Below are 27,765 nucleotides of genomic sequence, written 5' to 3'. Positions count from 1 at the left end.
CTACCGCGCATGCCCAAGGACATCACTTTCCCCATTGCGCAAAACATGTAGCCTACAACAGGGTTTCCCAAACTCGGTCCTGGCCCCCGGGGTGCACGTTTTGGTTTTCCTCATTTGTTATGGCCAGGTTTAGGATATGCATATTGTATGTGTTATAGCTCTTATAAATATAATACAAGTCAGGGACTGTATGTCAGGGAAACATGTTCTAATTGTAGATAAGAACAGTTAATACTAATTCAGGACCTATAGGTCTAAGGCAGTTGGCCCTAGTGCTTAAGAGTGTTGGGCCTGTAACCGTAAAGGTTGCTGGTTCAAATCCCCAAGCCGGCAAGGCGGAAAAATCTGCTCTTCAACAAGGCAGTTAACCCCCAACAACAACTGCTTCGTCAATCTGTGCTGTGAAAGACAAGGAAGTCTATTTATACATCCCCACATCATAAAAGATTTGATGACACAAAATCAATACACAATGCACCTAGCACTATGCTTCACAGGTTCCTGTGTCAGCGATCAGTGTTTTAACATGGAATCAATGTCCATCCCCTCAATGCATGTAATTACGCAACATTTAATATGTTTTCACCCTTTCTCCTACTTCCTCTTTAAAAAAATGCACTAAACTTAGTGATAATGTACACAGCAGAGACTGATACCATTCTGGGTAAAACAAAAAAATGGTAAGGTGTGGACTCTCCGTATGCAATCAGCTTGAATGACTGCAATGTCAACAATGTGTAAGGGCTTCAGAACATGTGTACACTATGCACATATACGTATTACTGCTTGTAGGCATATTAGGCCGTTTTCATGTCAAGACTATACTGGTGCTCCACATTAAACTGGCACTACAGCTACTAATATAGCTATGCCGTACACTGTAGCATCCACGACATGATGCCATTCGGCACACCAACCCCCAAGTATAATGATCCTTTTCACTGTGAAATACAAATCTTTCATTTGCGTCATATCGTACCCTGTTTTCTCTGCTACCGAACGGCAAGTGGTATCCGAGCACCAAGTGGTATCCGAGCACCAAGTGGTATCCGAGCACCAAGTGGTATCCGAGCACCAAGTCTAGGACATAAAAAAGGCTCCTGAACAGCTTCTACTCTTTAGTCTTAGACTGCTGAACAATTCATAAAAATCGCCACCGGACAATTTACATTGACACTTTGCCCCCACTTCGCCCCCACCCAACTGTACAGATTACCTCAACTAGCCTGTACCCCTGCACACTGACTCGGTACCGGTGCCCCCTGTATATAGCCTCGTTATTGTTATTCTTATTGTATTACTTTCTATTATTACTTTTTATTTTAGCCTACTTGGTAAATATGTTCTTCTTCTTCTTGAACTGCACTGTTGGTTAAGGGCTTGTAAGTAAGCGTTTCACAGTAAAGTCTACACTTGTTGTATTCTGCGCATGTGGCAAATAAAGTTTGATTTGATTTGGTGTTAGCATCACAAAAATGACATTTTAATCATTTTTTGGAGTGAATAACGATTTCCCATTGAGGAATATGTTGACATGGTAAAATACATTCTTCCATCAATGACACATGGATAACTATTTCTCCATTTATTTTTCCAAACCAAATGTAACCTCATAAATGTTGCTTTAAAAAAAAATGGCTGATCAACAAATCAAATATGGGCTTCCATTCATCAAAAGGGTTAACGGTCCACTACAAAACAACAAGAGCAATCTGTATAATAACTTTGTAAATAACCCTTTGTAAATTCTTATAAATGTTTCTATATGCTGAAATAAAAATGAAGACCACACCTCAGTGGGATAAGAGAGGTAAGAGTCGTGTAAAACTGAGTTATCGACTTTTAACTAGTAAGTAGAGCATGATTTTCTGTCAGGCACTTGTTCAACGGAAAAACTTTTTAGGGCAAAGGTCAAGTTTAGCGTTGTGCTCCGAACAAATATCAGATTTGGAATTTCCCGTATTTTACTGGCAACCATAAGGTTTCAATGCTGAAATGTTAACAAGCACGCGACCATGCCATCTGTCTGTGGTGCAGGAAATTACAGAACCAAAGTTCACTTCGCTATACAAGTTATCAGCCATAAGCTTACCATTAAAACATGGGACAAAAATCTGTTAAATTGCAGTTTTATAATCATGGCAGTGACTTGCAGGATTTAATGTATTTACAAAACTAATACAACTTCATTTATCTTATGAAGGTATGTGTGGTTTGTGCCCCCCTGGTTCAGGTTATGGGTCAAGTGCCTTGCTAAAGGGCACAGCAGCAGTAGGTGGAACCTGAGATTCAAATAAGATGTTATTGGTCACATACTTAGATGTTATTGAAGGTGTAGCAAAATGCTTGTGTTCCTAGTTCCAACAGTGCAGTAGTATCTATTTTAGTTAACCTGTATTTAACTAGGCAAGTCAGTTAAGGACAAATTCTTATTTACAATGACGAACTACCAGGGAACAGTGGGTTAACTGCCTTGTACGAGTTCGTGCTTCTACACCTGCATTGCTTGCTGTTTGGGGTTTTAGGCTGGGTTTCTGTACAGCACTTTGAGATATCAGCTGATGTACGAAGGGCTATATCAATAAATTTGATTTGATTTGATTCAGAACAACATATTTTTACCTTATCAGCTCAGGGATTCGATCCAGCAACCTGTCGGAGTAGACTGCTCTATTGTGTTGTTTGACTGTACGTTTGTTTATTCCATGTGTAACTCTGTGTTGTTTGTGTCGCACTGCTTTGCTCAATCTTGGCCAGGTCGCAGTTGTAAATGAGAACTTGTTCTCAACTGGCCTACCTGGGTAAATAAAGATGGAATATATAAAATAAATAAAAATAAAACCTTTCGGTTACTGGCCCAACGCTCTAACCACTAGGCTACCTGCCGCAGTAGTATCTAAAAACCATTCCCAACAATACAATACACACAAATCTAAAAGTAAAATAATGGAATTAAGTAATATATGAATATTAGATTGAGCAATGTCGAAGTGGCATTGACTAAAATACAGTAGAATAGAATAGAGTTAAAGTCGTAAGTTTATGTACACCTTAGCCAAATACATTTAAACTCTGTTTTTCACAATTCCTGACATTTAATCCTATTAAGAATTCCCTGTCTTAGGTCAGTTAGGATCACCACTTCATTTTAAGAATGTGAAATGTCAGAATAATAGTAGAGAGGATGATTTATTTCAGCTTTTATTTATTTCATCACATTCCCAGTGGGTCAGAAGTTTACATACACTCAATCGGTATTTGGTAGCATTGCCATTAAATTGTTTAACTTGGGTCAAACGTTTCTGGTAGCCTTCCACAATAAGTTTGTCCCATTCCTCCTGACAGAGCTGGTGTAACTGAGTCAGGTTTGTAAGCCTCCTTGCTCACACACTCTTTCAGTTCTGCCCACAAATTTTCTATAGGATTGAGGTCAGGGCTTTGTAATGGCAACTCCAATACCTTAACTGTGTTGTCCTTAAGCCATTTTGCCACAACTTTGTAAGTATATGCTTGAGGTCATTGTCCTTTTGGAAGACCGATTTGCGACCAAGCTTTAACTTCCTGACTGATGTCTTGACATGTTTCTTCAATATATCCACATAATTTTCCTGCCTCATAATGCCATCTATTTTGTGAAGTGCACCAGTCCCTCCTGCAGCAAAGCACCCTCACAACATAATGCTGCCACCCCTGTGCTTCACGTTTGGGATGGAATTCTTTGGCTTGCAAGCCTCCCCCTTTTTCCTCCAAACATAACAATGGTCATTATGGCCAAACAGTTCTATTTTTGTTTCATCAGACCAGAGGACATTTCTCCAAAAAGTACAATCTCAGCAGCCTCTGAGGTGCAGGGTTGTGTAACCGGGTGGAAGCCGGCTAGTGATGGCTATTTAACAGCCTGATGGCCTTAAGATAGAAGCGGTTTTCAGTCTCTCGGTCCCAGCTTTGATGCACTTATACTGACCTCACCTTCTGGATGATAATGGGGTGAACAGGCCGTGGCTCGGGTGGTTGATGTTCTTGATGTTCTTTTTGGCCTTCCTGTGATATTGGGTGCTGTTAGTGTCCTGGAGGGCAGGTAGTTTGCCCCCGGTGATGCGTTGGGCAGACCGCACCACCCTCTGGAGAGCCCTGCGGTTGCGGGCGGTGCAGCTGCCTTTCCAGGCGGTGATACAGCCCGACAAGATGCTCTCAATTGTGCATCTGTAAAAATTTGTGAGGGGTTTAGAGGCCAAGCCAAATTTATTCAGCCTCCTGTGGTTGACTTCTTCACCACACTGTCTGTGTGGGTGGACCATTTCAGATCGTCAGTGATGTGTACACTGAGGAACTGGAAGCTTTCCATCTCCACTGTGGTCCCTTCGATGTGGATAGGGGGGGTGCTCCCTCTGCTGTTTCCTGAAGTCCACGATCAGCTCCTTTAGTTTTGTTGAGTGAGAGGTTATTTTCATGGCACCACTCTCCCAGGGCCCTCACCTCCTCCCTGTAGGCGGTCTCGTCATTGTTGGTAATCAGGCCACCTACTGTTGTGTTGTCTGCAAACTTGATGATTGAGTTGGAGGTGTATGTTGACACACAGTCATGGGTGAACAGGGAGTACAGGATGGGGCTGAGTACTCATCCTTATGGGGCCCCTGTGTTGAAGATCAGCGAAGTGGATGTGGTTTCCTCCATTCACCACCTGGGGGGGGCGGCCCGTTAGGAAGTCCAAGACCCAGTTGCACAGGGCGGGTTTCAGACCCAGGGCCCCGAGCTTAATGATGAGCTTGGAGAGTACTATGGTGTTGAATTCTGAGCTATAGTCAATGGACAGCATTCTTACATAGGTATTCCTCTTATCCAGATGTGATAGGGCAGACGTAGTCCGTGATTGTCTGTAGACCCTGCCACACACGTCTCTTGTCTGAGCCGTTGAATTGCGACTCCCCTTTGTCTCTTTACTGACGTTTTGCCTGTTTGATTGCCTTACGGAGGGAATAACTACACTGTTTGTATTCTGCCATATTCCCAGTCACCTTGCCATGGTTAGATGCGATGGTTCGCGCTATCAGTTTTGCGCAAATGCTGCCATCTATCCACGGTTTCTGGTTTGGGTAGGTTTTAATAGTCACAGTGGGTACAACATCTCCTATACACTTCCTGATTATCTCAGTCACCGTATCCGTGTATTCGTCAATGTTTATCTCAGAGGCTACCGGGAACATATCCCAGTCCGCGTGATCAAAACAATCTTGAAGCATGGATTCCGATTGGTCAGACCAGCGTTGAATAGACCTTAGCACGGGTACGTCCTGTTTGAGTTTCTGCAAATAGGAAGGGAGGATCAAAATGGAGTCGTGATCAGATATGCGAGGGAGTGCGGGCGGGGGGGGGGGGGGGGGGGCTTGTAGGCATTTTGAAAAGTTGAGTAGCAGTGGAAAATCCACCATGGCTACTCCCGCCTTCAGGAGTTGATCTAGAAGAGTCGGAGAGACTAAAGAAAGATAGGGAGGGTGTTGAACCATTTCATTTGTTTAAGAAACGTCTGGATACTGTGTACAGGATTTTGTGGCCATTTACACAGATGGTTAAAAAAAATCCAAGGACAGGATGTCTTGGGTCAGCATTTGTAGTGCAGGAATGTGGGGGGAAGTCAGGAAACGTATTACAGATCATCTGGCTGTATATACGGTGGAGGTGATGGCCATACTGTTAGCCTTGCAGTAGGTGGAGGAAGTCAAGCCCAGACGAGTAGTTATTTGCTCTGATTCATGTGCAGTGTTAATAAGTCTCCAGTCCTTAGCTCACGTAGCAGACAAGACCTGCTTTATGAGGTGCTACAAACCCATGGAAGGATGAGACAGATGGGTATTACAGATAACATTTACTTGGGTCCCAGCCCATGTGGGGGTGGAGGGGAACGAGGCAGTTGATGTACTGGCTAAACAAGCACTTAGTAGTGGGGATGTTGATGTTGTAGTTTCAATGAGCAAGGCAGAGGAAAATAGCCTGATATGGACAGTGATGGTGTAGAGATGGCAGGCTAAAAGCCTGATATGGACAGTGATGGTGTAGTGATGGCAGGCAAAAGCCTGATATGGACAGTGATGGTGTAGAGATGGCAGCTAAAAGCCTGAATGGACAGTGATGGTGTTAGAGATGCAGGCTAAAGCCTGATATGGACAGTGATGGTGTAGTTTGCAGGCTAAAGCCTGATATGGACAGTGAATGGTGTAGTGATGGCAGGCTAAAAGCCTGATATGGACATTGATGGTGTAGTGATGGCAGGCTAAAAGCCTGATATGGACAGTGATGGTGTAGAGATGCAGGCTAAAAGCCTGATATGGACAGTGATGGTGTGTGATGGCAGGCTAAAGCCTGATATGGACAGTGATGTGTAGAATGGCAGGCTAAAAGCCTGATATGGACAGTGAGGGGTGAGTGATGGCAGGCCTAAAGCTGATATGAACAGTGATGGTGTAGCAGAGGCTAAAGCCTGATATGGACAGTGATGGTGTAGAGATGGCAGGCTAAAAGCCTGATATGGACAGTGATGGTGTAGAGATGGCAGGCTAAAAGCCTGATATGGGACAGTGATGGTGTAGAGATGGCAGGCTAAAAGCCTGATATGGACAGTGATGGTGTAGTGATGGCAGGCTAAAAGCCTGATATGGACAGTGATGGTGAGAGATGGCAGGCTAAAAGCCTGATATGGACAGTGATGGTGTAGTGATGGCAGGCTAAAAGCCTGATATGGACAGTGATGGTGTAGAGATGGCAGGAGCAGTGGAATAGAGATACTAAGGACAGACAATTTATTTCAAGTACAGAGGAAGTCGGAGAGGGGAGGACGGCAGGAGAGGACAGAAGAGAGGAGGGTATTTTTTACAAGATTAAGGGTGGGACACAGCCAGTAGATTTAAGGGTGGACACAGCACAGTAGATTAAGGGTGGGACACAGCCAGTTGAATAAGGGTGGGACACAGCCAGTTGAATAGGGTTGGGACACAGCCAGTAGATTAAGGTGGACACAGCAGTTAGATAAGGGGGACACAGCCAGTAGATAAGGGTGGAACAGCAGTAGAAGGTGGACACAACCAGTAGATTAAGGTGGGACACAGCCATAGATTAAGGGTGGACACAGCCAGTAGATTAAGGGTGGGACACAGCAGGAGATTAAGGGTGGGACACAGCCAGTAGATTAAGGGTGGGACACAGCCAGTTGAATAAGACCTTAAATGTGATAGGAAAGCTTCCAACAGGAACATGTGATTTACCAGGAAACAGAGGACCGTGGTGGACAACTGTATTGCTACAGTGTGGGCAGTATCAGAGGGAAAGAGAGAGGCCTGATATCTAGTATGAGCAGTGGTGGCCGTCAGGGCCTGCAAGGGCCTTCTCGCTGGCCTAAACATCATCAGAATATAATTTTTTTTTAAATATATTCCCACAAATATGTATTAAATTATTCCCCAAGTAAGAGTTATACTCTTCATTTCATAGCTTTCCTCTTGGTGCACTGCTTCCAGCCCCAGGTTGAGATTTGGAGGGCTGGTCTTTATGTTAGATCTTTTATCCAATCATATTCAGCCATCATGTGGTTGCCAGGGGTCTAAAATCTGCTCTCAGGCCTTCAGAATCAACAGTGCGGGCGCTTGTAGCTTAAAGTGAATGGAAATTAAAATTTTGTGTCAACCAATCAGCTTTAGAGTTGGCTATTGTACGCCTGCTGGCTGGCTCCAGTGTTACACAGGAGCCAGCTAGGAGGCCTAGGGCGTCCACGTCTTTTGATTGATTACCAATATTGAGAGGCAGGTCCTATGGGCAGGTCTATGCAGATCTAGGAAACTCTCACTAAGCTGTTTTTTGAACCCACAATGGCGGAAGGAGGAGAAGATATCGATTTCGTCGAGGATATAATTATAACGCCATTCTCAAGACGAACTTTTCAAGAAAAGTTAGACATTGTAAGGAGAGGTCGCCCGACGCCACAAAGCCTGTCACAGGCGGAAAGGGGTTCGTTCGCTCGCCACTTTCAAAGTTTCAACTACAGAGCGCTTGCAATGGCTCAAAGCTCCGAGAAGCACTGCAAACTGTACGCTGGATACCTATTATTTGCAAGTGATCGATTTGGTGTTTGGAGCCACACTGGCTTTGCAAACTTGAGTTGTCTGTTAAACACTGTTTACCCAAAAATTTCAATTTGTCAATTTCAAGGTGACGCAACGCCTGGTTATACTGCGTTTCTGTCTAAATGTATAGTGTCTAGAGCCATGGCATAATTGATGATAATAAGAGGTGGATTAATTCGGGTGGGACTGTGTAGTACCTCACTGAAGGCCTAGGCCCCAGGCCCACGGCACGCCACTGAGTATGAGGGAGAAGGGGATACAGGAAATTATTTTAAAGAGTATATTAATTAGCACATCATTAGAAATAGTCTCAAATATTTCTTTTTTATATATATTTTTTAAGAGTAACGGGGCTGGCAGTTAGGATTTAGTTTCTCCCTGTCTCTGGCTCACACTCCAGTACAGTAGGTGGCGGTAATGCACCATAACATTGAATGCCAACCGCCAATAAACCCCAACGAAGAAGAAGAAGAGTAGCAGTGGTCGAAGGTTTTACCAGCGCGAGTACTACAGTGATGTGTTGGTAGAACTTTGGTAGCATTTTCCTCAAATTTGCTTTGTTAAAATCCCCAGCTACAATAAATGCGGCCTTATGATATGTGGTTTACAGTTTGCATAAAGTCCAGTGTAGTTCTTTCATAGGTCATTAATAGGAATGCTCATTTCAGAAGTCCCTCTGTTTCACCAGGTGGCGCTGCTATAGTACAAGAGAATCTGTTTCACCAGGTGGCGCTGCTATAGTACAAAATGATCTGTTTCACCAGGTGGTGCTGCTATAGTACAAGATAATATGTTTCACCAGATGGTGCTGCTAAATTACAAGATAATATGTTTCATCAGGTGGTGCTGCTATAGTACAAAATAATCTGTTTCACCAGGTGGTGCTGCTATAGTACAAAATAATCTGTTTCACCAGGTGGTGCTGCTAAATTACAAGAGAATCTGTTTCACCAGATGGTGCTGCTATAGTACAAGATCATCTATTTCACCAGGTGGTGCTGCTATAGTACAAGCTAATCTGTTTCACTAGATGGCACTGCTATATTACAAGATAATCTGTTTCACCAGGTGGCGCTGCTATAGTACAAAATAATATGTTTCACCAGGTGGCGCTGCTATAGTACAAGATKATCTGTTTCACCAGGTGGTGCTGCTATAGTACAAGATAATCTGTTTCACCAGGTGGCGCTGCTATAGTACAAAATAATTTGTTTCACCAGATGGTGCTGCTAAATTACAAGATAATCTGTTTCACCAGGTGGTGCTGCTATAGTACAAGATAATCTGTATCACCAGGTGGTGCTGCTATAGTACAAGCTAATCTGTTTCACTAGATGGCACTGCTATATTACAAGATAATCTGTTTCACCAGGCGGTGCTGCTAATTTACAAGATAAAATGTTTCATCAGGTGGTGCTGCTATAGTACAAAATAATCTGTTTCACCAGGTGGTGCTGCTAATTCACAATATAATCTGTTTCACCAGGGGGTGCTGCTATAGTACGAGATAATATGTTTCACCAGGTGGTGCTGCTATAGTACAAGAGAATCTGTTTCACCAGATGGTGCTGCTATAGTACAAGATAATCTGTATCACCAGGTGGTGCTGCTATAGTACAAGCTAATCTGTTTCACCAGGTGCTGCTGCTATAGTACAAGATAATCTGTTCCACTAGATGGCGCTGCTATATTACAAGATAATCTGTTTCACCAGGTGGTGCTGCTAATTTACAAGATAAAATGTTTCATCAGGTGGTGCTGCTATAGTACAAGAGAATCTGTTTCACCAGGTGGTGCTGCTATAGTACAAAATAATCGGTTTCACCAGGTGGTGCTGCTAATTTACAATAGAATCTGTTTCACCAGGGGGTGCTGCTATAGTACGAGATAATATGTTTCACCAGGTGGTGCTGCTATAGTACAAGAGAATCTGTTCCACCAGATGGTGCTGCTATAGTACAAGATAATATGTTTCACCAGATGGTGCTGCTATAGTACAAGAGAATCTGTTTCACCAGACGGTGCTGCTATAGTACAAGATCATCTGTTTCACCAGGTGGCGCTGCTATAGTACAAAATAATTTGTTTCACCAGATGGTGCTGCTAAATTACAAGATAATATGTTTCATCAGGTGGTGCTGCTATAGTACAAGATAATCTGTTTCACCAGGTGGTGCTGCTATAGTACAAGCTAATCTGTTTCACCAGGTGGTGCTACTATAGTACAAGATAATCTGTTTGGAAGTCCAGTTGCAGAGTGTTTCTTCTCTTGACACTGACATATCCAAAGACATGATTGGGTATTGTGCATTAACAGTGTTTTTTACAATGTGCTTTTGTGATAAGCCCTAGTATGAGTAATATATATATATTTTATTTTTAAATGTTATGTTTCTATGGTGATTGTGAGTTTCAAGAACCTTCAAGCGAAAACATTGTCTGAGAAAACTGCTGTTTCATTCAGAGAAAGGCAAACAACCTTTTATTCTCTGACCTTTTACTGGTTCCTCAGGTGGGCTTGGCCATTGCTTCATACTGTACGCACTCTAACCCGATGAGTAAAACCAAGAGATAACATTTTACAGACACTCTTATCGAGTGATTTATAGGAGCAATTAGGATTAAGTGCTTTGCTCAAGGGCACATCAGATTGTTCACCTAGTTTGCCCAGGGATTCGAACCAGCAACCTTTTGGTTACTGGTCCAGCACTCTTAACCTCACAATGTGATCCATTAAACACTTTATTCAAAGCAACTGACAGTTACAGTGATAGTTGACTCCAAATTAACATTTGCTAGGTTCTCAGATGACATGAATCACTTTGAATTGGAAGGACACTACTAGAATGTTCTAGTTCTCACTGACAGAATAACACACCTTGACAATCAACAATTCTTGCCTGGGCCTGTAACGATTCTCGTCCTCTTCGTCTGAGGAGTATGAAGGATCGGACCAATATGCAGTGTGGTAAGTGTTTGTCCTAATTTTAATAGAAAAACTGACAAAAAAACTGACTACACAAAAATAACTGCACAGACTACACAGAAAAACTGACTACACAAAATAACAACCGATGAGAAAACTAAACAGATCTACGAGGTGAACAGACACTACACAGAAAATAATCACCCACAACACACAATGGAAAACAGGCTACCTAAGTATAGCTCCCAATCAGAGACAACGATAGACAGCTGCCTCTGATTGGGAACCACACCAGGCCAAACACAGAAATAGACAACCTAGACATACAACATAGAATGCCCACCCACATCACACCCTGACCAAACAAAACATAGAAACATACAAAGCAATCTATGGTCAGGGCGTGACAGGGCCCAGTGGGGTTTTGCCTAAATAGAAGTGAGGTAACCCAAAACTGCGTATCTCTGTGGTTCTTGACAAAGCCCTTGTGTTGGAATAATGAGAAGGGAAGTTTCTCAGGACACGAGACAGTTCTTCCTTGTAAAAGAGGTGTCCTGACCCTCTATAGGACTTCCCGGCCCTCTATAGGACTTCCTGGCTCTCTATATGACTTACTGACCCTCTATAGGACTTCCTGGATAGATATAGACCCAGAGACCTTCCTCTAGGGAGGGGTACCGTCTCTTTAGCAGAATCCTAATGACTGTTTTGAAAGGACCAAAAGGGTCATATGAACTGAGAATAATTCTGAACCCATGCATAGTCCATTGATGGCTTTATATGAATGTTCCTTGTACCCTTATTACAATAAATAAACACTGGTGTCTACGTAATAATTCAAGTAAACGTTGGTTTGTGGTAGAGCATTGTCAGAGACATACGTAGGCTTACATCCATAAAAGGTCCAAAGGTTCAGGGCACTGACTGACCGTCTAGGGCATATCAGGGTCAGTCAGTCAGTGAACTAAAAGATTTTCAAACAGTCAGTGTCTGTGTTTTTAATTATGTAAGCCGGTAAATTCAATTTCAGACTGCCGACTGGGAAGAGTAGCATAAATAGTTGGAATTGATACTTCATTTGCAATTGATGCAATGTCACGAGCACATGTGTTGGTTGCTGAAACAACAGGCCTCGTTTTAAACCAATCCCTGTAAGCCACGCAGAAGAAGGTTGAAAAGTAGCTCTGGCAGTGTTATCTGTGGCAAAAATGATGATGATAACATTGATGATGTAACATTCAGAAAGCTGTCACATTCAGAAAGATTATATTGTTAAAGGCCTAGTGCAGTCAAAATCTAGATTTTCTCTGTGTTTTATATATATTTCCACGCTATGAGGTTGGAATAATACTGTGAAATTGTGAAAATTATAATAATGCCCTTTTAGTGTAAGAGCTGTTTGAAAAGAGTTGTCTCCACTCAGACCACTCCCAGATAGTCCTAGCTAAATTTTTGCTTGAGAAATTACTCTTTGCTTAAAAAAAACTGTTTATGTTTGTTTTCAATTAAAATGGTCAAAAATAATCACCGTAAAGTACTTAATTGTTACCCAGAAATGATTTGAAATTGGAAAAAAAACAACAACAAAAAACAGCTGCATTGTACTTTTAAAATTAAACTGACAGTTTCTGCAAATTAAATTGTGAATAAAAGATTTCACAATATTAATTCTGAGTGAGGTATAGCCTACTGTCCCTGGCCTGCAACAATGTCCTCCTGACCGCACTTTAGGACAGGTAGAATAGCTATAGGTGTCAAAAGAATAGCTTGACCTGTCCATATTGGGGCCAAAGGGTTTCCACCATTTTAATGTCGTGGGACTTCTAACTTTATTGGCCTTATCCTTCCTGCTGACCCACTTGGAGTCATGTCCAATCGGGTCATCGGAGGGATCAGCCAATTGTGAAGAACAAAAGTGACTACTTTAAAATTGAGATAGCCTCAATGACGCTGCCCATGCTGATACAGACGCTATAATGGCACAGATACAAAAGATGAGTCCTCTATCTATCTCTATGGACCTATCTCGGTTTTACAAATCTATATCCTGGGCGTGGTTGATATTATTGACAACGGCAAGAATGTTGATTTATAGGTCTCTTCACATTTAGCTACAAACTGTCAGACTGGAACAAAACGTGCTCTTGTAGAGGACACTCCCCCTTTAGCGGTGAGTTGTACAACAAGAGTCACATGATTCCATGTGCGTTTCATAAGGCAAGAGAGCCAGCTAAGGCTTGAACTGAATTCGCTGCTCTCCTTTACATCGTTTTGTAACAATGCATTGCTCGGGACAGTGACATCCACGGCGTCTCCAACATTGTCTTGTTCTAGAATTTTCAAAGGAATTGGTTTGGAACTGGCGCGATGTTTTTCTCGTTGGGATGGGTGACAGCTCTAGTGGCTGGCATTTTCGCCCTACACGTTGTACAGCAACTGTGTTTCCCTTACTTTTGGAAAGATGTTTTTTATTTAGTGAAAGTCATCCGATACGGCGCACGTCTGGAGATATTCAAAATGACTTCAAAAGTTGTCACTATCATTGACAGATTCGTCCAACAGGCAGAGCGAATTCCCACAAAACCTTTCCTTATATATGAGGGAATAACGTACACCTATCAAGACATTAACGAGCGGAGCAACAAATTGGCGAATGTCTTCCTCGAGCAGGGCACGTTGAAGAAAGGCGACTCCGTTGCGCTTCTGATGAACAATGAGCCCGACTTCATCTGTGTTTGGTTCGGATTGATCAAACTCGGATGTTCAGTGGCTTTTCTAAACACAAACATTAAGTCCAGATCGTTGCTACATTGTTTCAACTGCTGTGGGGCCAAGACTCTTGTTGTTGGTGCAGGTAAACATTTAATATAGTCTATTTAACAGTTGATGAGTGTCGCGTAGGCTGTTGGCGGCCAATCGGTAGTGTGACATAATAATTAGATAATGAACGTTATTAGCCTACCACACGAACGCCGTATTGTAAAAAAAAAAAAAATGTTTTTAAATTAAATGTGTCCAAAGAAATGTAATGGAAAAACATTGTTCCCATAGTTGTAGCCCACACCGGAAATGTTTGGAGCGCCTGGATTGCTCCAGCTATCTGTCATTCCATCCAGTAGCATTACGAGCTAAAACAGTGTTGTGAAACGGGGATGCTCTAACAAATGTGCTTGTGTATACCCCCCACTGAATTCTACGAAGTCCTATTGGTGTTACGAATTTTGCCTACACACAGTCGTTGACAACGAGACATATCAACATGAGTAAGCTTGTTAAGTCCATATGGCCATGTTACCAAGGATGAAGCTTATTAAGGTGACTGGGTCAAATGCACAGTCAATGTAAATGTATTCCTATACATTATGGGCCGGTTTTCCCAGACACACAAAAAAGTAATGGGGCCAAAAAGCACTTGGAGATTCTCCATTGAGCAATAATTTGAGTCCAGGACTATATGGTCTCATCGAACCATGTGTAAAGCATTCTGGTTCATAACGCTATTACCATTTATGCTATAATTCAAAATGGCCCATACACTTTGTATGATCAGCAATTAATGTCTTCATCATAGACACCTAACATTTTTTTACTAGAAGCTCTTATCCAGGACAACTTACAGTAGTGAGTACATACATTTTTTTTTTGTCCTGGTCCCCCTGTGGGAATTGAACTAACAACCCTGGAGCGGTACCGGAGCACCAAGTCTAGGACCAAATGCTGAACAATTCATAAAAATCGCCACAGGACAAATTATGAATCTTTATGAATTGTTCAGCAGTCTAATGGCTTGGGGGGGTAGTAGCTGTTGAGGAGCCTTTTGGTCCTAGACTTGGTGCTCCGGTACCGCTTGCCATGCTGTAGCAGAGAAAACAATCTATAACTTGGGTGACTGGAATCTCGGACAATTTTATGGGCTTTCCTCTGACAACGCCTATTATATAGGTCCTGGATGGCAGGGAGCTTGGCCCCAGTGATGTACTGGGCCGTTCGCACTACCCTCTGTAGCGCCTTACGGTCGTAGGCCGAGCAGTTGCCATACCAGGCGGTGATGCAACCGGTCAGGATGCTCTCGAAAGTGCAGCTGTAGAACCTTTTGAGGATCTGGGGGCCCATGCCAAATATTTTCAGTCTCCTGAGGGGGGAAAAGGTTTTGTCGTGGTATGTTTGGACCATGATAGTTCGTTGGTGATGTGGACACCAGGGAACTTGAAACTCTCGACCCGCTCCACTACAGCCCCGTCAATGTTAATGGGGGCCTGTTAGGCCTGCCTTTTTCTGTAGTCCACGATCAGCTCCTTTGTCTTGCTCACATTGAGGAAGAGGTTGTTGTCTCTGACCACCTCCCATGGGCCACTCATTAGAAACGTGTTAACTGTAAGTCCCCTTGGCTAAAGACCAAATTTAGGATGACAACGTCCTACACCTGCTGGGAATATCTCTCCTCCCTGTACTCACGCCTACTTTACTACTTTCTTCAATGCTTCTGTGCTTACTCAGAGGCCTAATCTGATACACCTGCTTGCTGGCACAGTTGTCCTTCATCATCAGTGACAATATGTCATTTAACATACTTTGACAGTATTACAATCCTCATTTGAGATTGTCATGCATTTCACACACAGGATAACGGATTGATGTCAATGGAGGGAACATGCAAAAACTTGACAATATGCGTTGAACATACTGGTACAGCATTAGTGTCCAGAAGCAACCACTTACATTTATTTAACCTAGTCCCAGATCCATTTGGGCTGTGTTGCCTGGACAAGGCAATTATTGAGTGATTCACCCTATTGAATAACTCATTCACTTACTATTATTCCTCTCAGACCTGTTGGACTCCTTGGAGGACATCTTGCCCAGCTTCCTGGAGGACAGCATCTCGGTGTGGGCCATGAAGAACAAGAGCAGCCACCCGGAGGTCCAGACACTACTAGATAAGATGGACCAGGCGTCGGACAAGCCCACCCCACCTGCCCTGAGGGCTGCCACCTCCCTCAAGGCCCCCACCCTCTACATCTTCACCTCAGGAACCACTGGTGCGTCTATTACATGTTTATTTGTCATTAGTTATACGTTAAAGGGGAAGTTCAGGATTTTACACCTTGATGTTAGATGGTTAGATCTATGGGCCAGGAGAAACTGTAAATCATGGTTTGTTTTTCCAAACAGCCACTACAAACTTCCGCTATCTTTAGCCACCACTAGCAAATAGTCAATGGAAGTGATGGAGTCCCTGTAAATAATAAAATTGAATTAGGTTGGCTAGGTCAATAATGACATGGAATGTGTCTCAAATGGTATCCTATTCCCTTTATAGTGCACTACTTTTGACCTGGGCCCATAGGGTTAAAGTCAAAAGTAGTGCACTATATAGGGAATAGGGTGTCTTTGGGGCGAAGAGATGGGAATAGAAGTGGGATTCAGGGCTAAAGCCAGGTCCTTTTCATGTTTGAATAAAATAATGATATATTTCCTGTTGTTCATAAAACTTCCCCTGACAGAAATAAGAATCAACAGGTGTACCTGATAGAACATCATGTTGCCAATGTTGTGTTTTAGTGGAGCCGTTCGTTCTTGACTGCAGACAACACCACTCTTAACTTTGAATGGGTTGAACTTCTTTTGGTTCATATGTCTGAATGTAGATGTTGAAGATCAACATACCACCATCCTGTACCACAGTGGAACGATACAATGATATCTGACCATCCTGTACCACAGTGGAACGATACAATGATATCTGACCATCCTGTACCACAGTGGAACGATACAATGATATCTGACCATCCTTTCCACAGTGGAACGATACAATGATATCTGACCATCCTGTTACCACAGTGGAACGATACAATGATATCTGACCATCCTGTAACACAGTGGAACGATACAACGATATCTGACCATCCTGTACCACAGTGGAACGATACAATGATATCTGACCATACTTTACCACAGTGGAACGATACAATGATATCTGACCTTACTTTACCACAGTGGAACGATACAACGATATCTGACCATCCTGTAACACAGTGGAACGATACAATGATATCTGACCATCCTGTACCACAGTGGAACGATACAATGATATCTGACCATACTTCCACAGTGGAACGATACAATGATATCTGACCATACTTTACCACAGTGGAACGATACAACGATATCTGACCATCCTGTACCACAGTGGAACGATACAACGATATCTGACCATCCTGTAACACAGTGGAACGATACAATGATATCTGACCATCTGTACACAGTGGAACATACATGATATCTGACCATCCTTTACCACAGTGGAACGATACAATGATATCTGACCATATTTACCACAGTGGAACGATACAATGATATCTGACCATACTTTACCACAGTGAACGATAAACAAACGATATCTGACCATCCTGTACCACAGTGGAACGATACAACGATATCTGACCATCCTGTAACACAGTGGAACGATACAATGATATCTGACCCTTGTTCACTTTTTATGTTGTATTGATTTACTCCCATGTCCTTTCATCGTGGCCGTTCTACAAGGTCAATTCAGATAGAATGTGGCTAATAATACAGTCTCTGCAATTATAAGAGACATTTTCAAAGTTGGATAGTGATATAGCAGTCTGCATGACATTTAGTAATCAAATAGGTCAGGGTAGGTATTTTTATGACGTGTAGGCGTTTTATTTGATCCGTCTATGTTATGGCATGTTCCCAAGAGAAGGATCAGACTCCGCTTTCATATTGAAATATGTTGCACACAGGAGTCATTTTGTCCGTGAACAGCCACCACACACCGGGGTAAAGTTTCCCCTAGGTACAGCTGTAGGATCAGCTTCCCCTCCCCCAATGCAAACCTTAACCATTAGAGGGGAAAATACTAAACTGTCCCAAGATCAGTGTCTAGCAGCAACTTCACCCTACACTTACAGATAAGACCGTAAAGAGGGGCTTAGAGTGATGAGCCTTATGTGAAAACGTGTGTGAATAGCATTCTCCCGTGGTTGTCGTAATGTTGGTTGATGGTTGTGTCGGTGTTGTTGCAGGTCTGCCTAAGGCTGCGGTCATCACACATCTCCAGTCCCTGAAGGCTGCAGCAGGGTTCTGGGCCTACGGTGGGTCGGAAGATGACGTGGTCTACATCCCCCTGCCTCTCTACCACAGTGCAGCCTCTCTCATCGGCGTCGGGGGAACCATCGAGATGGGTAAAGGGCAGCAGTATGGCTTTTGAACTCTCTCTATTGGCTCTGTTCAAATACTTTAAAGATGCATCATTCCTTCCTTCCTTTTCATATTTCCTTCCTTCCTTCCTTTCATATTTCCTTCCTTCCGCCAGCAGCATACCACCTTGTATTCCATTGCTGGCTTGACTCTGAAATTAAGGTCGGTCTTGGTCGGTCGGTCCTGGTCGGTTCCTGGATGGGGGACCAGATGTAGCTGGAAGTGGTGCTGGAGGGCCAGTAGGGGGCCTTCTTTCCTCTGGTCTAAGGAGAGTCCAATGTCCCAAGGTAGTGAAGGGGACATTGCCCTTCAGTGCGTAGCGTGCATCTTTCGGATGGGAGGTTCAAACAGGTTTCCTGACTCTCTGTGGTCACTAAAGATCCCATGGGACTTATCGTAAGAGTTGAGGTGTTAACCCCGGTGTCCTGGATAAATGTCCAATCTGACCCTCATATCATCATGGCCACCTAATCATCCCCAGCTTCCAAAACTACTCATTCCTCCACCTAAAGTGCCAGATGGGATATTCTATTGCTTCCTTTGCACCAGTCAACCTCAATCAAACTCAGCTTAAGTATTTTAAAGAACACATACTATTTGAACGCAGGTCTGTATGAAAGATATACACTGAGTGTACAAAACATTAAGGACACCTGCTCTTTCCATGACAGACTGACCAGGTGTATCCAGGTGAAAGCTATGATCCCTTATTAAATCCATCGAATTAGTGTAGATGAAGGGGAGGAGACAGGTTAAAGAAGGATTTTTAAGCCTTGAGAAATAGATTGTGTATGTGTGCCATTCAGAGAGTGAATGGGCAAGTCTAAATATTTAAGTGCCTTTGAACGGGGAACGGTAGTAGGTGCCACCGGGTTGTGTCAAGAACTGGAATGCTGCTGGGTTTTTCATGCTCAACAGTTTCCCATGTGTATCAAGAATGGTCCACCACCCAAAGGACATCCAGCCAACTTGACACAACTGTGGGAAGCATTGGAGTCAACATGAGTCAGCATCCCTGTGAAATATTTGACACCATGTAGAGTCCCATGCCCCGATAAACTGAGGCTGTTCTGAGGGCAAAAGGGGGGCAGAGGGGGGAAACTCAATATTAGGAAGGTGTTCTTAATGTTTTGTTCACTTAATGTAAGATAGTGTGTCGAGACATTCACTTTTTCCTGTCCAATTGTTTCATAACAAATACACGATACAGTAGGTTTGTTTCTTAAGGAAAAGTTGTCTGAATTAAGGCTATGTTAGGACACGGCTACAATGATGTACATGACTACATTAAACAACTCTCGACTGATGTGTTATCTAGAGACGCGTGCAGTCCTCACAGTCAATTTAAATATAGACAGTAACAGCCAGGGCAACGTGAAACCATTATTTATTCCCACACTTGTTATGAACTCTGATTTACATGCGTATGGTAGAAACCATCATTTGTCTTTCCTGCGTCAGTGTTGTTACTAGTCCTGTTTCAAGAGTGCTTCCTGGGCGGAGTCCCAAATGGCACCCTATTCCCTCTATAGTGCACTACTTTTGACCGGAGCCCTATGGACCCTGGTAAGAAGTAGTGCACTATATAGGGAATAGGGTGCGATTTTGGACGCATCCGGCCTCTGTATTTCTAATGCCTCTGCAATCACTGGGGCGACCACAGCTGATCCTTAATTTCTCCTCAATTAGCATCTCAATGAATGCTTTCAGAGCAGGACGAGCAAACGGGCACGCCGCGTACACTAAGCGTACACTAGCAAGTTGCTACCCAGTAGACCGTTATAATGATGACGTCCACTCAGTGACGGTTTCGGGTCCTTTGTGGTTGTAAGGTGACCGACAGTAACCGGCTGAGGCTACAGTGTTGCTGGTTGGAAATGATTTGTCAGATGTGAATGATTTTCACTGATTTGGAGTACAGTATGGTAACTTAAAGCAGAATATGGTAACACAAAAATACAAAATGGGCTTTCTCAATACCATGGTGGCTTCAGACTTATTTTTTTATTTTTGATTGGTGCACATTTATTCCAAGTAACAGCAAAGTTGACAGTACATCTTCCTCACAACGCACATTTGCTGTCTGGAAAACCTGGGACAGGTCAAGGACCTGTCTAACACTCAGTCCACTTTTTTAGCATATTTACTCAGTGTGGCAATGAGAACACAACACTTGGCACTTTGTTACCTCTGATTATCTCTGAAGGACCTCGATTAGGCACTGCTTGTTGTTCTACGTGAGGGTTTACTATAGGCTGTGTGGAGAGTGAGGGTTTACTATAGGCTGTGTGGAGAGTGAGGGTTTACTATAGGCTGTGTGGAGAGTGAGGTACTATAGGCTCTGTGTGGAGAGTGAGGGTTTACTATAGGCGCTGTGTGGAGAGTGAGGTTTACTATAGTGTGGAGAGTGAGGGTTTACTATAGGCTCTGTGTGGAGAGTGAGGGTTTACTATAGGCTGTGTGGAGAGTGAGGGTTTACTATAGGCTCTGTGTTTGAAGAACTAATGGCGGCCCGTACATGAAGGCGTTAGGTGCGGTGCCCCACTTGTGATTGGTCAACAAAAAAAAAAGCATTTGTCACATGCTTTGTAAACAACAGGTGTAGACTAACAGTGAAATTCTTATGGGCCCTTCCCAACAAATAGAGAAAAAATAGAAAAGTAATAATAAATTAACAATGAGTAACGATAACATGGCTATATACACGGGGTACCAGTACCGAGTCAATGTGCAGGGGGTATGAGGTAATTGAGGTAGATAAGTACATATAACTAGAAATAAAGTGGCTAGGCAACAGGATAGATAATAAACAGTAGCAGCAGCGTATGTGATGAGTCTAAAACATAAGTGCAAAAAGAGTCAATGCTATTTAGCACTTATGGCTTGTACAGCTTTCCAGGGTCCTATTGGCTCCAGACTTGGTGCATCGGTACCACTTGCAATGCGGTAGCAGAGAGAACAGGCTATGACTTGGGTGGCAGGAGTGTTTGACAATATTACACGAAAACAAACATATAAACGCAACATGTAAAGTGTTGGTCCAATGTTTCATGAGCTGAAATTAAACATCCCAGAAATGCTCCATACCCACAAAAAATCGTATTTCTCTCAAATGTTATGGTCAAATGTTTACATCCCTGTTAGTGAGCATTTCTCCTTTGCCTAGATAATCCATCCACCTGATGGGTGTGGCATATCAATAAGTATTTCTGTCTGTAATAAAGCCCTTTTGTGGGTAAAAAAACCCTAATTCTGATTGGCAGGGCCTGGCTCCCTGGTGGGTGGGACTATGCCCTCCAAGGCCCACCATGGCTGCACCCCTGCCCATAAATCCATAGATTAGGGCCTAATGAATTCATTTCAATTGACTGGTTTCCTTGTATGAACTGTAACTCAGTAAAATCTTTGAAATTGTTGCATTTATGTAATTCACGGATAAAGTCCATAAAAGTGTGGTTTTTGTACATTTTACTGTTTCAAGAACAAGCTGTTACCTACTAGGCTACTCTCAACCGCTGGGTCTTGCTGGCCCCCCCCTTCAAGCTAATGAGCAGCCATTCTGACTGCTACACTCTAACAGTGTAATTAATGGACCTATATTTCATATGCGATCTCAAAAAATAATAATTTGGTTGTGTTTATGAAGGCCTTGGGTAACATTAGAAATACTATTTTGTATTTTATTTCAAATAAAGCTATAGCATTTTCATTACTTTGTTACTGTAGGCTATATGTAAAAACAAACAAAAACGCCAAAATTCATGTGTTCAGTTATGAGCAGTCAAAATTACTGCTTTAGTGGTTCTAATGTTAAACGCTGGTCTAACTTGCCATCATGGTAATGGCTGTACAATTTAAAGGGGGACGCAGACAAGGTAGAAATATATGTTCTGGCCCTGAACAAGGCAGTTAATCCACTGTTCCTAGGCCGTCATTGTAAATAAGAATTTGTTCTTAACTGACTTGCCTAGTTAAATAAAGGTTAAAAATGTTTTTTTAAATGTTAGGTTTTAATGTTCCTCAACCTGCAAGTCTAAGCCTTTAGATCTTCTAAGCCAACTTACAGAATTGTTTAGCTATTCAATTTAGAAATGTTTTTTGTTCTATTTTTATTACAAATGTATTTGATGAAACATTGAATTTGGCCTTTACTGCTATAGCCTATAGAAACTCATTTGAGAAGCACATTTGTACATGGCAAAACACAGTAAAAAAAGTACATACTTCAAAACCTTATTCCTAATTATCTGCCCCATATTTATCTGAGAGATCAAAAAAGTATTTTGTCGATTTTTCTTGTCTGGATCCTCTCGTGTAGAAAAACACAGCTTTTACAAGCCCCATGTTATGAAATAGGCAAAACTTTATATTCAAAATGACGTCGCCATGTGTCGCACTGACGCACGTCAGTTGACTCTCTCTCTCTCTCTTTATTTTTTATTTTTAAATAGTCTCTGGGACAATAAAAACTCTAATCCATACTTCGATTTACTTGAAACAGCCACTACAAACTTCAGTTAACTGTGGGCACCGCTAGCAAAAAAAAAACAATGGCAGTGATATGGGCAACCGTGCAATTATCAAGTTGAACTTAATGTTTCTGTATAAAGTGTTTATAAGGCATTTATAAAGTATTTGTCAAGCATTCATTAACAGCTTATAAGAAATACGATGTAATAGATCTAAGGATTTATCTGTATTTGAGGCAACTTAACTACCTATTCTTGTATGTGTAGTACATCTAAATCAGCAACATGTTCCTACTAGGGAATAGTCAGCTGAGTGAGTGTCCCCCATCTATTCTTTCTCCCTCCATCCCATATTCACTCAGCACAGATATGGATCATGAGAGCTTTCTAACTCTGACATTATTTATTTTTTATTTCTCTGTGATTTTAAATGTGTGTTGTTTTTTTCTCTCCCCCAGGCGCTACCTGTGTCTTGAAGAAGAAGTTCTCAGCCTCACAGTTCTGGAATGACTGTAGAAAATACGACGTGACCATCTTCCAGTATATCGGCGAGCTCTGTCGATATCTGTGCAACCAGCCTAAGGTAATAATGATTCATTTTGGCATGGTTCGCCCCTTTTGCTCAGTACAGTGTTTATGTGTTTATTTTTCTTTCAGAGGTGTACAACCGTTACTTCAATGTCCCTCTTTAACCACTATTTCACCTGTCATCTTTGTTCTATCTTTACTAAGTACAGTCAGTCCCTTCAGAAAGTATTCGCACCCCTTGACTTATTCCACATTTTGTTGTTACAGCCTGAATTAAAAATGGATTAAAAAAATAATCTCACCCATCTACACAATACCCCATATTGACGAAGTGAAAACATGTTTTAAGACATTTTTGCAAATATAGTGAAAATAAACTACGTAAATATATAATTTACATAAGTATTCACACCCCTGTTAGAATCACCTTTGGCAGCGATTACAGCTGTGAGTCTTTCTGGGTAAGTCTCTTAAGAGCTTTGGACACCTGGATTGTACAGTATTTGCACATTATTATTACAAAAATTCTTCAAGCTCTGTCGAGTTGGTTATTGATCATTGCTAGACAGCCATTTTCTAGTCCTACCATAGATTTTCAAGATGATTTTAAGCAACGTATAAAAGAAGCAACTTGGTAAGCAACTCCAGTGTATATTTGGCCTTGTGTTTTAGATTCTTGTCCTACTGGAAGGTGAATTTGTCTCCTAGTGTCTGTGGGAAAGCAGACTACCAGGTTTTCCTCCAGGATTTTGCCTGTGCTTAGCTCTATTCCATTTATTTTTGTCACAAAAAACTCTCCAGTCCTTGCCGATGACAAGCATAACCATAACATGATGCAGTCACCACCATGCTTGGATTTGCCCCAATCATAACGCTTTGTATTCGGAACTTAAAGTTAATTTCTTTGCCACATTTTTTGCAGTTTTACTTTAGTATCTTATTGCAAACAGGATGTGTGTTTTGGAATATTTGTATTCTTTACAGGCCTCCTTCTTTCTTACTCATTTAGGTCATTTAGGTTAGTATTGTGAAGTAACTACAATGTTGATCCATCCTCAGTGTTCTCCTATCACAGCCATTAAACTCTAACTTTTTGAAAGTCACCATTGGCCTCTTGGTGAAATCCCTGAGCGGTTTCCTTCCTCTCCAGCAACTGAGTTAGGAAGGACGCCTGTATCTTTGTAGTGACTGGGTGTATTGATACACCATCCAAGTTGTAATTAATAACTTCACCATGCTCAAAGGGATATTCAATGTCTGCTTTTTATTTATTTTTTACCCATCTATCAATAGGTGCACTTCTTTGAGAGGCATTGGAAAACCACCCTGGTCTTTGTGGTTGAGTCTGTTTGAAATTCACTGCTCGACTGTATGTGTGGGTTACAGAGATGTGGTAGTCATTCAGAAATCATGTTAAACACTATTATTGCACATAGTAATTCCATGTTATTATGTAACTTGTTTTACTCCTGAACACATTCAGGCTTGCCATAACAATTCATTTGTAAACATTTTTCAAACCATAATTCTCTTTTGACATTATGGGGTATTGTGTGTAGGCCAGTGACATAAATGCTCAATTTAATCAATTTTAAATTCAGGCTGTAACACAACAAAATGTGAAAGTCAAGGGGTGTGAATACTTTCTGAAGGCATCTGGCTAACAAGTCCACTGATTGTATCATCAAATGACTTAATCATCATTTGGTCTTTATGAAAATCTCATTTGTTCCTGAGAAATTCCCATCGCCACAAACCCCCTCCAACTTTTCATAAGCCAGCCTGAACTCCCACTCCACTAGCATCACAAGCCGACAGGGAAATGTTTTTTTTTTTTTTTTTTTTTTTATCGATTTGTTAAAATAATTATACTTTTCCAAGGCGAGAAAGTTATTTTCGGTCACAGCTACTCCCCGAACAAAGTAGTGATCGGAAAACATTGTGAGCGATTGTGTTGCATTTTCATGGCTGTAGGACAACCGGGACTTTTGTTAGGTTGTCCGTGTTCCAAATCTGTATCTGTTTCCCCTCTCCTCCCTATCAGGACATAATAGTTCCACCCTGGCTGACCGGGCTGAACAAGTGTACAGAGCTCAAAGAACTCTTTGTCCCCCCTTTCTCTTTATCTCTCTCTCTCTCTCTCGGTCATCCTAATGCACGTGGGTGGAAGGCTGGCAGTGGCACAGGCCTCCCCACAGATGGACAAAAGTTGACACATTCAGTACGCACACACACTGTCACACAAGGCAAGCATCCACACACACACAAACATTCATTACAAGTGCTCTTGATGCATGCACACAGGCCGTATATACTGTACACACAGACCTTGAGGCCATAGTGACCTAAAGCGCTATTTCACGACAATTTCACAACAGCACAGAGGAAAATGAACTACAAACAAAAAAGCACACAAGGCTCAAGCATGGAACGGCAGGGCCAAGAGCAGGCAACCTTATTTTGCCATTGTTAGGGGTCCAAACAGATATGAATGGACGAGTATGATATTATTAAATCTGTCCTTGTGCTTCTCCAGTCTGGGGGAAATTACTGGAAAACAGAATGTGTGAGTGGATGAGCAAACATGGGGGGGGGATGTCTCTTATAGAAAAGCACTGTGACACAGCCAGCTTCAGAATGTACATACATACACTACCGTTCAAAAGTTTGGGGTCACTTAGAAATGTTCTTGTTTTTGAAAGAAAAGCACTTTTTTTTTTTTTGTCCATTAAAACATCAAATTGATCAGAAATACAGTGTAGACATTGTTAATGTTGTAAATGACTATTGTAGCTGGAAACGGCAGATTTTTTAAAATGAAATATCTATTATAGGTGTAGAGGCCCATTATCAGCAACCATCACTCCTGTATTCCAATGCCACGTTGTGTTAGCTAATCCAAGTTTATCATTTTAAAAGGCTAATTGATCATTAGAAAACCCTTTTTCAATTATCTTAGCACAGCTGAAAACTGTTGTTCTGATTAAATAAGCAATACAACTGGCCTTCTTTAGACTAGTTGAGTATCTGGAGCATCAGCATTTGTGGGTTCAATTACAGGCTCAAAATGGTCAGAAACAAAGACTTTTCTTCTGAAACTCGTCAGTCTATTCTTGTTCTGACAAATTAAGGCTATTCCATGCAAGAAATTGCCAAGAAACTGAACATCTCGTACAACGCTGTGTAATACTCCGTCTCTAACCAGAATTGAAAGAGGAGTGGGAGGCCCCGGTGCACAACTGAGCAAGAGGACAAGTACATTAGAGTGTCTAGTTTGAGAAACATACACCTCACAAATCCTCAACTGGCAGCTTCATTAAATAGTACCCGCAAAACGCGACAAGGCGATTCCGGGATGCTAGCCTTATAGGAAAAGTTCCTCTGTCCAGTGTCTGTGTTCTTTTGCCCATCTTAATCTTTTATTTTTATTAGCCAGTCTGAGATATGGCTTTTTCTTTGCAACTCTGCCTAGAAGGTAGCCCGTCATTGTAAATAAGAATTTGTTCTTAACTGACTTGCCTAGTTAAATATAGGTTAAAAAATATATATATAATCTGTACATATGGGAAACTTCACCGCAGAGCCATTGTTCTTTTTCAACCATTTCAGTCATATTCTCTTCCCACCAAAACTGACCTCCTTGAATGAAATACTTGTTTCCACAGTATTATTGCATTTATTTAACCTTGGGTTAATCTCAGACTTCCTCGTTTATAAAATCTTTTTCCCAGAGGAGACTGGGAACAAATACAAACTGAGCCAGTATAAGGAATACAGACCACGGCTAAATAAAAACCCACATTGACGACTTCAAGTATTGAGAATATTCCTAAAGCATTTTGTAACGTTATTACCAATTATTCCTTATATTCACAGGCAATTTCTACAAAAAAGCGTAGATTGGCATCCATAGACTTGAAATCACTGGCCACTTTAATAAATGGAACACTAGTCACTTTAATAATATTTGCATATCTTCCACTACCCATCTCATACAGTTGAAGTCGGAAGTTTACATACACTTAGGTTGGAGTCATTTAAACTTGTTTTTCAACCACTCCGCAAATTTCTTGTTAACAAACTATAGTTTTGGCAAGTCGGTTAGGACATCTACTTTCTGCATGACACAAGTAATTTTTCCAACAATTGTTTACAGACAAAAATATAACCTTTTGACCATAATGACCATCGTTATGTTTGGAGGAAAAAGGGGGAGGCTTAGAACCTCATCCCAGCCGTGAAGCACGGGGGTGGCGGCATCATGTTGTGGGGGTGCTTTGCCGCAGGAGGGACTGGTGCACTTCCCAAAATAGATGCCATCATGAAGTTGGAAAATTATTAAGGACAACAAAGTCAAAGTATTGGAGTGGCCATTACAAAGCCCTGACCTCAATCCCATAGAAGATTTATGGGCAGAACTGAAAAAACGTGTGCGAGCAAGGAGGCCTACAAACCTGACTCGGTTACACCAGCTCTGTCAGGAGGAATGGGCCAAAATTCA

At 41.9% G+C, this 27,765-nt stretch overlaps 1 protein-coding gene across 1 annotated transcript in view; it reads left to right on the top strand.

Annotated features, from left to right (window-relative positions):
* The first annotated feature begins 13,211 nt into the window (after positions 1-13,211).
* The window catches only part of slc27a6 (solute carrier family 27 member 6), a 40,754-nt gene continuing 26,200 nt past the window's right edge, over positions 13,212-27,765 (top strand). The window contains exons 1-4 of the mRNA XM_023984691.2: positions 13,212-13,891; positions 15,867-16,076; positions 18,093-18,251; positions 23,195-23,319. Of these exons, the coding sequence (XP_023840459.1) occupies positions 13,405-13,891; positions 15,867-16,076; positions 18,093-18,251; positions 23,195-23,319 (981 nt within the window). The 5' untranslated portion in view covers positions 13,212-13,404. The remainder of the gene's footprint in view (positions 13,892-15,866; positions 16,077-18,092; positions 18,252-23,194; positions 23,320-27,765) is intronic.

Source organism: Salvelinus sp. IW2-2015, linkage group LG4q.1:29 (assembly GCF_002910315.2).
Source record: "Salvelinus sp. IW2-2015 linkage group LG4q.1:29, ASM291031v2, whole genome shotgun sequence".
Classification (NCBI taxonomy): Eukaryota; Metazoa; Chordata; class Actinopteri; order Salmoniformes; family Salmonidae; genus Salvelinus; species Salvelinus sp. IW2-2015.
The sequence above is the reverse complement of the archived record's forward strand: the minus strand, read 5'-3'. Positions and strand labels throughout refer to the sequence as shown.